This window comes from Mustela erminea, chromosome 5, assembly GCF_009829155.1.
Source record: "Mustela erminea isolate mMusErm1 chromosome 5, mMusErm1.Pri, whole genome shotgun sequence".
Taxonomy (NCBI): domain Eukaryota; kingdom Metazoa; phylum Chordata; class Mammalia; order Carnivora; family Mustelidae; genus Mustela; species Mustela erminea.
In genome coordinates this window covers 39497953-39510187 of record NC_045618.1, presented here as the reverse complement: position 1 = coordinate 39510187, position 12235 = coordinate 39497953, and the positions used below count along the sequence as shown (strand labels likewise).

The 12235-nt window shown below is 45.4% G+C and overlaps 1 protein-coding gene and 1 long non-coding RNA gene across 3 annotated transcripts in view; one reads left to right on the top strand and one right to left on the bottom strand.

The window, feature by feature from the left end:
* Positions 1-1254: 1254 nt before the first annotated feature.
* The window catches only part of MYZAP (myocardial zonula adherens protein), a 90059-nt gene continuing 79078 nt past the window's right edge, over positions 1255-12235 (bottom strand). Inside the window, exons 12-13 of one of the 2 annotated variants that reach the window (XM_032341453.1) lie at positions 9834-9934; positions 1255-2192 (exon numbers count right to left, since the gene is read on the bottom strand). In XM_032341453.1, the coding sequence (XP_032197344.1) occupies positions 2096-2192; positions 9834-9934 (198 nt within the window). In that variant the 3' untranslated portion in view covers positions 1255-2095. Of the gene's footprint in view, positions 2193-8129; positions 8340-9833; positions 9935-12235 lie in introns of those variants that run through there. The other variant, XM_032341454.1, reaches the window with a different exon arrangement.
* LOC116589812 lies at positions 8051-11246 on the top strand. Its single transcript, XR_004285401.1, has 3 exons — positions 8051-8136; positions 8855-8928; positions 11174-11246. It is a non-coding gene; the product is annotated as an uncharacterized LOC116589812 (long non-coding RNA).

The following is a 12235-nucleotide window of genomic DNA, read 5'->3' as shown; positions in this document are numbered from 1 at the left end:
CAGTGTTGGCAAAGGGGTCAGGAAACCCCATTCTCATCCTGTTGTAAGAATTTACGTGGACACAGATTTCAACAGGCCCAAGTGGACCATATGCACCAAAAGACTTAAGTTTGCATGATTTTTGACCTGGCCTAGTGATTCCTCTTCTAGGAATTTATCCTGAGAGAGTAATTAGGCAAGTGTACAAAGGTGTGTGTACAAGATGGTTCATCAGAGGACTGCTTAAAAAAAGTAAAGGTAACTTCCCAAATCCCAGCATGGGTGGGTAGGTCAAGTAAATCATAGTACATCAATAATATGGAATCCAGTTAACTGTAAGAAACGGTGGCCTGGATCTATATATCCATACCTGTATAGAATGATCATAATACAGTAAGTGAAAAAGATCACAAAGTATGTCACGAGAATAGCATTTATTAATTGCTTACTGGGTACTAAGCACTATTTGAGAACTTCATGGATAGTAACTCATTTAATCTTCCCACCAACTCTAGCTAGGAAAGAACTATCATGTATCCCACCTAACAGGAACTCGAAGAGGTTCTATAACTTGCCCAAAGCACACACTAGTGACTGAGCTCAGTCTCCAGAGGCCACGTTCCTAAATATCATGATTTTGCCTTTCAATATAGTGCCATATGTGTTTTAAATACAAAACAAGATTGGGGCGCCTGGGTGGCTCAGTGGGTTAAAGCCTCTGCCTTCTGCTCAGGTCGTGATTGCAGGGTCCTGGGATCGAGCCCCGCATCAGACTCTCCACTCAGTGGAGAGCCTGCTTCCTCCTCTCTCTCTCTCTGCCTGCCTCTGCCTACTTGTGATCTCTGTCTGTCAAATAAATAAAATAAAATATTAAAAATAAATAAATAAATAAATAAATACAAAACAAGATAAATAGTATGTGCATGTCTTTTAAGAAAGCCAAGAAGGATTGAAATGAAAACATTGATAGAGGCATTATTATAGGATGTTATTATTTTTTTTTTTAATTTAGGACAAAACCTTGCATACAAAACTGTTTCTCACTTCAGGAAGATAAAATTATTATGTAATAATTAGAGTTAACTAGACAACTTCCAGGGTTTACACACACACACACACACACACACACACACATACCCTATCTTAAGGTTTATAAATACCTCTATGGACTGTACTAAAGAAAGATCACTGTACCCTGACTTCAACACTCCCGAGCCCCATTCTGCTCTCTACCCCTGCTTCCTGGTCATGGATGAAATCCAGAGACAATGTAGGTAGAACAAAATATATGGCATTTATTAAACATATGTAACATAGGTTATATCAGAGTAGAACATGCATGAACAAATTATTTAAAAAAAAACAATTGATACTGAAAACATTCAATGATTACCTTTTCACATAATAGTCTTAACATACAAAAAAATTCTTTCAGTTAAAGTGAGAAAGGGAAGAAAAAATCACAGGTGAAATAAATACACTGATTTCAGTGAGCCCCATGAAGGCATAAGGCACAAATTAAACCAAGGATTAGCACATGAGAACGAGGCACTTGTGCCCACAGGAGACCAGTCGCCACCCGTGGCTCCCACAACCCCACACAGATCCAAGAGGAGTGAGCGCCCTTCCCTGGCAGGGTCAGGTATCCCCAGGTGCCCCTGTGCCTATGGAGACAGGCTTCTTGGCACCAGAGAAACGTCGCTTCTAATACTTTTATGGGTGAATAAAACCTTCATGCTGTAACAAATGATCCTGGTGTGAATAACATGAAATTTCAAATTAATGCCCTTTTTCCTCCCAACCGAAGGCTAGCGAACCAGAAAATCAATTGTGAGGGAATTCTCCTGACAGAATTTCAGTGTCTACTTGGAAAGCTAATGATGGCCCAGTAAAGCATGGTTGGGTGTTTGAAATATGACCTTGTAAGCTCTCTCTCCTGCCCACCCCCCCTTCTACCTCACTTTTCCTTCATGTTTTAGAAGTAGATCAGAACCTCAGCAGTCTCCTTTCTGGCTGAAACTTGGATAGGAGGAAGCAGAAGCCTCCCTTCCCAAACCTCGAGCCGCATGGTTCTAGGGCTTTTGTCCATCCGTACAAAGTGTGTGTCTCCACGTGCCTAGGTCAGTGTTTTCTTCGTGGTTAACTCCAAGACCCGTGTGTACGGAGTGTAGTTCCTGGAAGGTATCGAGATTTCACGAGTCCTTCCTGTTGGGCTGAGAAAAGAGAAAAGGCCAGTCAGGAAGATGGAACAAAACTGTCCATACTCTTCATTGTAAGACAACTCCAGGAAGGTTTTGCCAGCGCTGTACCCTACAATTTTATAAACTGATAGTTGAATTTTCCATTTAAGTATTAGAAGAGGGGCCTTTATTTTTAGCAACTTTGTAAGATTTATTTGAGAGCAAGAGAAAGAGCACAAAGCTGAAGCAGGGGTAGAGAGAGGGAGACGGAGAATCTCCCTCAGGCTCCCTGAGCTGAAATCAAGAATGAGACACTTAACCAACTAAGCCACCCAGGCAACCCTTCAGCAACTTTCAAAGGTTGTGCTAGGCATCGATAATTCAGAAAAAAAAAACAAACAAACATGTATTTAAGGAACTCCTAATTTAGTGGGAAACAGATGTACATAAATAACTAATGTGTTAGGTGCTCTAAGAGACACGTGATGAGCTCTGCTGGATAGTCTCCATTTGCCCGTTCAGATTACTCTCCCCTGTCTCCACCTCTGTGCCTTTGGGAAACTGAACTGATCAGTTTCAGTGGTCAGCATCAATGGGCTCCCTTACCCCTTAGCTTCCGGTTGATTCTGACCGGTTGGGAACTGGCAGCAGGGGATGAGAGACTGGAAGGACAGAGCGGTCAGGACCTGTGTTCCCTCCCGGCCAGACTGCAGCTTGGTCATTGGCGGCGTTCCCCTAGCAAAGGTCACAGCTTGCAGCTGTCCCCATTGTCTGTCCTCCTGGCTTCCTCCGCCTGCCTCTTCAGGCCCAGGCTGGTAACCACTTCCGCTGTACTAGCCCCAGAGTGTGCCACTGCCCCTTGTTCTCTTCGGTCTTCCTGGCCTGTCAGGACCGTGAGCAATACAAGAATTGACATATCATGGGCACACTGAGGGCAGAACGAGTTAGCAGCACTTAGGAGGGCATCTGGAAATGTGCACAGAGAGGGGAATCTTGCAGGGTGCCTAGGCGTGCCTCAAGTGGTCAAGGAGGAGACGGGAATTCAGGCAGAAGGGATAGGGTGTGCAAGGGCAGAACGTGAGCACAGGGGCCGTGGCTGTGGAAAGGGGGCACGTTTGGCATAACTGGAGCGAAGAGTTCATGGTGGAACGTGACAGAAGACGAGGCCCGGTGAAGAGCTCTGTGTGCCCCGCTAAGGGGTTTAGAAGGGGACACAGAGCCACTAAATATTTGTAAGGAGGGGCAGGATATGCTCATCTTTTTATTTGAGCAAGATTCCTCAGCTTCACTGAGGGATGACTACAGAGAGCTTAGTCTGGAGGCAGAATGTGAGGGTATTTTTTTTTTTTTTTTTTTTTTTTTTTTTTTTTTTTGCTATTTAGGATGTGGAAGACAGATCGTGGAAGACAGATCGTGAGAACTTGAATTCTAACTGTAGCACTGGAGGTCAGGTAGCAAGGAAAGGGTAAGGAGATACTGGGGAAGTAGAATTAACCAGGATTTGGTGGCTGAGATGGAGAAAATCTTCCATTTCTTTTTCCTCCTGGACTCATAACTACCTTTCCCAGCATCCTTTGCAATTTGATGGGCCATGTGCCTAAAAGGACGGAAATGATGTCTATGAAACTGGAAGAGAGAATTTTCTCTTCCAGGTTTAACTCATAAAATCCTCTTACATCATCCTCCCTGCCCAGTCTCTTCCCTTTTGTGCAGAAGATAGAGTGGGGGGTCCAAGAGGACTCCAAAGCCCAGGCAGGGTGAGCAGCTGGAAGAACCCGGGCTCGGAATGACTGCAGCGAGGCCCATGTCAACCAGCCTTGCTCTGTAACAGGAGAAATCAGTCTTGATGTTGCCAAGCTGAGGTCTGTGGGCTTTTGTTACAGCAGCTACATTCCTTCTCCCCATAATGGCGTGGTGGGTATGAGATAGGAGTCCGCTCCCTTCCCTGAACGGCCTGTAGCCTGTCATTCCCAAAGCGATGTGGATTCTGCCTCCTTAACTGTTTTGTCATGCCTTCTCTATTCCCTCAGCCACTGCCCTGGTTCAGGCTCTCAGAACCTCTCTCTGAATCCTGGAATAGTGTTCTAAATGGTCTTCCTCCTCAAATCCTCTACCCAGTTTGCGGTCTGAGATCTTCCTCACGAGCGAAGCAATAATACCATTCTTAAAACTTTTCCAAGTCTCCCCATTGCTTCCAGGATGAAGTCTAGCCTCCTGTGCACGGTCTTAGAGGTCCTCTGCCATCTCCTGTCGTATCTGCTGTCTGGCCTTGCTAAGAAACACAATGGTCACCGGAGCCACACTGCCATTCTCATGCCATCTCCTGTCTTGACTGTTTCCCTAATCCAATGGATCTGATGAATCTCTGCCTGCATTTCGAGACTTAAACCAAACATCACCTCCTGTATGACAATTTTCCAGATTCCCTACTCCAGGGATCGAAATGATCTTTCCTTTCTTTTTGTGCTTTTTGTCCATTTCCTTGAGCAGTGGTGCTCAAATTTTCTGCCTCCACGAGGTCCACTTTTGCTAAACTTTCCTAGCCGTTAACATTTCCCACTACGCTGCAGTGGTTTTCAACCATAGGTGGCTTACAGCTGCTTCATGGGGTGTATTAGAAGCTTGGGGGAAATTCGAAACTTCACATGTCTCTCCCCGAGAGATTCAATATGTCTTTTCCATGCCCTCCAAACTACCCTCCCCACACAGACCTTGAAAAGGACTGTCATATAGGCTTTTTTTTTTTTTTAAGATTTTATTTGAGCGAGAGAAAGCATGCGCATGTGCAAGAGAGAACGTGAGAGAGAGGATGAGCTGGGGGAGAGGGAGAAGCAGGCCCCCGACTGAGCAGAGAGCCCAATGCTATGGGGGGGCTTGATCCCAGGACCCTGGGATCATAACCTGAGCCAAAGGTAGGTCCTTAACCGACTGAGCCACCCAAGGCCCCTAGATTTCTGACGCACCGCTGGAAGCACCGCATTGTCCCCCTCTGGTCTGCACATCCTCTACTAGTCATAGTTTCCTGAAGGCTAAAAACCACACTCATCTTCATGACTCCAGCAGCTCCCTCAGGCCAGGCACAGAGCTATCAGGAAATGTACGGATGTTGAAGGAAACCAGAGGACAAGGGGTGAGTGGTCAGAGTGTCACCGGCCACAGAGGCGCCCACAAGATCTGGGAATTCAGGGGTCCCCAGGGACGTGACTGGTCAGTTTAGTGGAGTGCTGGGGCAGAAGCCAGATGGTGACTTTGCCAACCACTATGAAAATTCCACGTAGCAGAACTGGTCTCTGATGATAATATTCTAAAAGCCTGTAAAAGGCAGAAATATTCATAAAGGTGAGTTTTCTGGGTTTCCAAAAGAGGCTCGGATATCCCAGCCTTTCAAAAAGCAGTGAGGTATTTTATTGGGTTGATGACCAGGAAACAACAGGATTTCAAGAACACAAATGATTGGAACCACAACTGAAATTCAACCACTTTCTTTAACAAATTTAGGCTATTGGTAACCTGTTAGTCCAGAAAGAGACAGATCCCCTGGGGGAAACAACAGCAGAGTCAGCAAATTAGTGACAAAAACTACTTTGTGTTCTGGTTTCTACAACAGAAGTATGAACATGCTGGCACTTTAAAGCACTTACTATGTGCCCAGCACTTATGACCACAGGGAATATTTTTCATTACATCACACCCATTAAGACATAATTTCTGAGCTTGCTGGGGACCAAGTGTCACTAAGGGGCAAGGAGAAAAAATTTCTTTTTCTTTCTTGTTTTTCATCTTTCTCTTTGAAGGAAGGCTCGTGGGCTGGAAATTGCTCTCAGTGGCTTTCACTAACATGTATCGAACCTTTAAATCAAACTCTTGTGTCTTTTCTTTAAAAAATAGCTGTTTAAAAGCCTCTGAAATCACCATGAATGCCTTCCCCCCCCCCTTCCCTCCCTCCTTGCTCTGCTGTAAGATCTCTGCATTCTAGAAACGTATGGATTGCAAGGGTTGGATGAAGAGGGGAAGGAGCTGAGGAGAAACTGGAGGCAGAAGGTGTTCTTCAGTTGACTAGACCTAGAGAGCCCAGGTCTCCAGCAGGCTGGTGACAGTGGGACTGAGGGGAGGAGACAGACAGCCCTGTATGGGCACTGAGGCTATCCTGGCGGCACTGGTGTCTGGAGTGAACCAACCTCAGGGACCTGGGAAGGTGGTGGCAGCATTAACGGAAATAGGAAAATGCACCCGTCCTGCCGGGCGCTTTATGCCTGTGTCCTATCTCACCAGCCCAGCAGCCTCCCGAGGGGGTCAGAATCTTCTAGTTCTGGCTGAGAAACTGAGAAAAAGCTGTAGATATTAGCAAGAGGCAGATCCTCCAACACAGGTTTATGGAACATCCAGAAAGTGCCAGGCTAGTCCTGTACGGGCACTGGCCTGAGAGCCCAGGGTCCCTGTCCACTGGAGTCCACAGAGTTGGCACACCTGGGGAAGTGGTGGCAGTGTGGGGAGGAGGTCACAAAACGGGCTTAACTGGCTCTGTTAGTAAAGGCTGATTTTGAATTTTTCCAGCATAAAAACGGAGCAGCAGTAATTGTAAGGAAGACGCTGTAGGCAGTAGGGCAGCACGAAAAGGCCGCCAGGTGGAGGAAGAAATGAGTCCGAGGTGGCCCGCTCCTGTCCCATGCGGCTGTGTGCCCAGCACTGGAACATGCCAGGACCACTCTGACATCTCAGCTGACAGAGGCCTCATCCATCGCGGGGCCTTCCAGAGTTTTATGCACTGTCTAGACGGTTCGAAAGCAGGGAGAGTTTAATTGGAGAGCTTAATGCATACTGAAGCACCATCGGTCTGTTGAGCAAAATCACTTATAACCACCAGTAAAAAGTGAATGAAATTGTCTTGGCACCCCCAAATTCACTTCTATTTGATGCATTGTCTTACAAGAAAAATCAGAGCCTTGGTGTAGTTAATAGTAATAATTGCTATTCTTTATTAAGTAAGTGCTTAACCAGTTACCATGCTAAATGCCGTATATACATTTAGTCCCCCTAGAAACCCTCTGAGATTTGGTATTGTCCTCTTTGTTCCCACTTTAAGGATGAAATAATGAAGGCTTCAGAGCAGTTAAGTGCTTGCCTAAGGCTGTGCTTGGCTGGCAGCTGGCTGGGCTGCGCAGCCCCATAGCCTGAGGCTCCCCAGTGGACTACACTGCCAGGTTTTCTGTGAGAGAACAGGTAGAACAAAAGTCATCTGCAGAAGAAAGACTTAATGCAGTACTTTGATCTAAAACATTTTGGAGGGGGCCATTTTCAAAATATTCTGGAAAACACCATGGGACCTTGTATTAGATGCAAGTTCAAAGTCCAAGTAAGAACCAGGAATTTTGGGGCACTTAGATGGCTCAGTGAGTTAAGCCTCTGCCTTTGGCCCAGATCATGATCTCAGGGTCCTGGGATGGAGCCCCGCATCGGGCTCTCTGCTCAGCGGGGAGCCTGTTTCCCTTCCTCTCTCTCTGCCTGCCTCTCCGCTTACTTATGATCTCTGTCAAATAAATAAATCTTAAAAAAAAAAAAGAACGAGGAATTTTGTTAGAACATTCACAATACAATTTAGCAACCCTGTTTATTATTTTAAAATGACACACGTACCACACCAGGACTCCAAAGGCTTGCTTCCGATCCTGGCTGTGTGGCTTCCAGTGAATCACTTACCTCTCTGAGCCTCAATTTTGGGATCTATCAAACATGGGGATTAAACCCAACGAGGGGGTTCCATTTTCTTTATTCAAACAAAATCTTATTTGGGATCCAACATCTAAAACACACTAAAAGCTGCGTTTCTCGGTTTTGTGTCGTTTTTGTTTTTCAGGAGGGGAAGGGTCCCCACAGGCCAGCTCTTTGCTCCCCTCCCGCACCCTGAGGCATCCGGAGGTCTCCCCCTGAGCCCCAGCATGGAGCCCGGAGCCTAGTGAGGCAGCTCAGAGAAGCACAGGTGGGAAACTGCTGCTCTGAATTCTCTAAAGACCCCGTGCTCCTTGCCACTGAGACCCGTGTGGCACCTTTCGCATAGTAGGCACTTAATAAATATCGGAGAGGAAACGAATGGAACCTTACCCTGCCTTTTCGGAAATGCAGACGCGTAGCTTTCATTTCCTCTGCTGACTGACCTACGCAGTGAAAGTGCTAAGATGGATCCTGGGGGAAACCAAATGTTACATTTATGGAAAAGCTGCTTTTAGATGCTGAAGTGGCTTCCAAGTTCACCATGGCCATAAGTTAAGGGTCTGTCAGCACTTCCATTATGAAAACCGCTTTGTGGTTTCATAACTTAGCCATAAAAGTTTGCTTCAGGCTATCCTTCGGCCTACAAATTGAAAACCTTGTTTTAAGCCAAAACGTGGGAATTGGAAAACAAACAATTTATTGGTTTCAGACATAGTTTTGCACCCATCTTAAGCCAAACAAGATTTATTATGTGGGCAATTAAAGTGGACTAAACGACTTGGTTCCTGAAAAATAAAAGAGGAGAGAAATGGCCAAACTATTTATATATCAGAAGGAGGCCCTGGACATGACCGTTCTTTTCGGCCATATTTTTATTATGGACTTTGCCCCTGATATTAATGAGACCTTGAGTCTATTTACGTATCTTTTTCCCTGCTTGAGCCTGTTAAACCTGAGAAATCTACTCAAAACCACTGACTTTGCAGATTGGGAAATGGAGGCTCCAGCAAAGACAGTCCGGCCTGATTGCATCGTGCTGCTCGCGAGGACTAGATCCAAGGTATCTGACATCCCAGCTCAGTGATGGGCTCACAACCCTTTCCCGCCAGATCGAACCATTCAAGGTTCCAGGATTCTGCACTTCTGTGGCCCCGTGATCCCACGGGAATTCACCCTCCTAACACAGTAGTTGGGGTACTTTGGTTACCCAAATCACGGGCCACAAGCCGTCAGCCAAGGGCATCCTCATTCTCACCTTGTTTTACGTTCTCTTTGGGCCGAGCACAGCTGCAAGCACCTGGAGATGGTGGGTGGGTACTGGGTCCCAGATTCTGATTTTACTAAGGAGAGACCCAGGCATGGGTGTGTGGAGCAGTTTCAGGACAAATAGGTCAGTCCTTGAGCTCAGAAACGCAACTGGACCAACAAGGTTGTGGTCCTTGTTCACCTGTCATGACTGAAACAACTCAATTTATTCATGACACTGAGCCAGTGCTGGACTGTGTCATGGCTCCGGGGCAAAGATGAATTTGTTCAAGCTTTAGACCCTCCCTCCTCTGTGCTACCAAAGCACCTCGCAGGTCCCTCCTGCAGTGTTGTAAATGCCTGCCTCTGTGTCTGTCTCCCTTCCCAGACTGTGGGTTGGGAACCCAACTTCATTCCTCTCCCTAAGCCTCTGGCACAGGTAAGGTGCGCCACAGATGTTTGCTGAGTGAAAGAATGAGTGGACAGAGGAACCAGTGCATTCACTTCCCGCCAGCACCCATGTCTCTCTCTCTGGGACGTGGCTTCCCCAGGCTTCTCTTTGCTACCCCCTCCGCCCTGCACAATGCCCCCAGCTGCCGTTTATCTTTGCGGAACTATTTTTGATAGAAAGAATGCAGTTCTGGTAATCACAGCCCTGTAAGGTATTTTTCTGAAGTCAGAGAGGAATTTGAGTCAGGAAAATAGGAAATTCCCAAATACCTGGGGAGAAGATCGCAGCCCACTCCAATCTCTCTGGTCTCCACCTCAGGCTTGGCCTGGGTTTCTATTAAATAGTCCAACCTGCTTTGTAGTTCGTTATTCTAGAGAGGAGGAGAAAAGTACTTTTAGTCAAGCAAATAGGTTCCCCCACAAACATGCATGATACAATTTATACGTGTCATCCGATTTTCCCCTCTACCACGGACATCTATCATAATGTATTTACTGAGCATCTTACACAGTCGGAATTACAGAAATAGATTGCTTGCTTCCTTACAGATAGCTTTCTGTGCATGTACACACATATGTATCCAATTTTACATCAATGGAAACAAACAAAATATCCTTTTCTATGTTTAATTTGGGGTTTTCTTCACTCAATTTGTTGTGAATATCCTGCCATGTGTATTAGTTTTCTTTTTAGGTCAGCAAGCTGTTGTAATGGGTTGATTGCGTTCCATTGGGTGGATGTCCATTATTTATTTAACTGGTCTCTTATTGATGGCATTTAGATATTTATCACTTTTCTTGCAATTATAAATAAGGTACAGCTCATGTTTTAATACTCCCTTATTAAACTATAAAATGAGTAAGTCTATTAATTTAATTTAGTGGGAAATACCTCTATAACTTAATAATTAGTATTTCATGGGTTTGGAAAAATTCAGAATCTCAAACATATAAAGTAGAACAAGCTCCTTGGGATTAAAATTAGCATTCTAAACAGTTTTTTTCAGGCCAGAGCCAAACATTACATAGGTTGATGATTAGATGCTCAGGAATTGGAAATACGCCCCATGGGGGAAATGAAGGACAAAGGAGCAAGAGGGTTAAGGCTATTGGAATGAAAAGAGGAAGAGCGATGGTGCCTGATGCCTAAAGGACAAACATACACAAAATCCAGAGATTAAACCACTGTTATCTTGGGGTATTGAGTTTTTAAGTTCTTCTATATTTTTCTGTAATTTTTCTACATTTTCTCTTTTTACATATTACTAGTTTAACTTTTTTTTTTTTTTCATCATAAGTGTCCTCTTTAATCCCCATCACCTATTTCACCCATCCCCCAAACCACCTCCCCACGGTGGCTGCACCAGCTTGCATTCCCCCGACAATGCAAGACGGTTCCTTTTTGTCCACATCCTCACCAACACTTGTTGTTAGATAGGTGTTGCCTCATGAAAATTCAGTCTATCTTCTTAGCTATATTCTCAGAGCAGGGCATGCCCAGAGATGCAAGATAAATATTTATTGAATAAATCAGTGCATAAATACTTTTATAAGGAGCATGTTATCTGCATGATTAGAAAAAGATGAAAGCATCTGTCTTTTCTTTTCAGGTGGACCGGAAGCTGACGTGTTCTTCTAAGACACTAAGTGAACACAGGAAAGTTCTTTGAAAAAGAAACTCCTGGGGCGCCTGGGTGGCTCAGTGGGTTAAAGCCTCTGCCTTCGGCTCAGGTCATGATCTCAGGGTCCTGGGATCGAGCCCCGCATCGGGCTCTCTGCTCAGCAGGGAGCCTGCTTCCCTCTCTCTCTCTCTCCGCCTGCCTCTCTGCCTACTTGTGATCTCTCTCTGTCAAATAAATAAATAAATAATCTTAAAAAAAAAAAAAAAAAAGAAAAGAAAAAGAAACTCCTTTGTTTCTAAAGGAAGAATGTGGCGTTCTAGCTCAGCAGCTCCTGCTCTGAATGGGCGACACCACGGAGCAGAGCACCGGCTCTGGTACGAACTCAGGAACTCACTCACGTTCTGTAAAGAAGGTCTGTGGATCCCTTCAGCGGGAATGGGACACGGTAGATGGGGAGAGAGTGCATTCCAGATTCCCTAGCAGCTCACGAGCTGGGACAGAGGGATGGGCTCCAGATTTATCACCTAATGCTCAGGATGGGAGAATGTTGCTGGCTTACTGCCTGAGGTATGACATTTACACACACTCAAGTACACACAGCTTCCCCAGCAATGTCTGGATTCCCCCATTCTTAAGAAAGACAAAGGCAGAAGAGGCTTGCCCATCAACAAGCTCCAGAAATCCCGCCGCCTTGTCTCTTCTCAGTGTAGAGTTTAATAATTTCACATGATTCTGAGCTGACTACCTATAGTTAGGGGGCGTGAAAGGAAGACAAGGTGAGTAAATACGCCTTACCGATACACTGAACACAGTGCGTAGGGGACAAGGAGCCACAAATCCTTTGTTCTGTTTCAGAGGAACTGTGTGTGCGCACACCAGACCCCCGACCGAAAGCAGAAATGAAAAACTGTACTCTTAAATTTAAATGCAAAAAACAAAAGCGTCAACTACATATCAGGTAGTGTGTAAAGTTAGCTTGAGGGGAGCTGGTTAGCTGTTAAAGAACTAGGGCATGACTGGCACCCCCTGAGTTTGGTGTTGTGGGGGTTC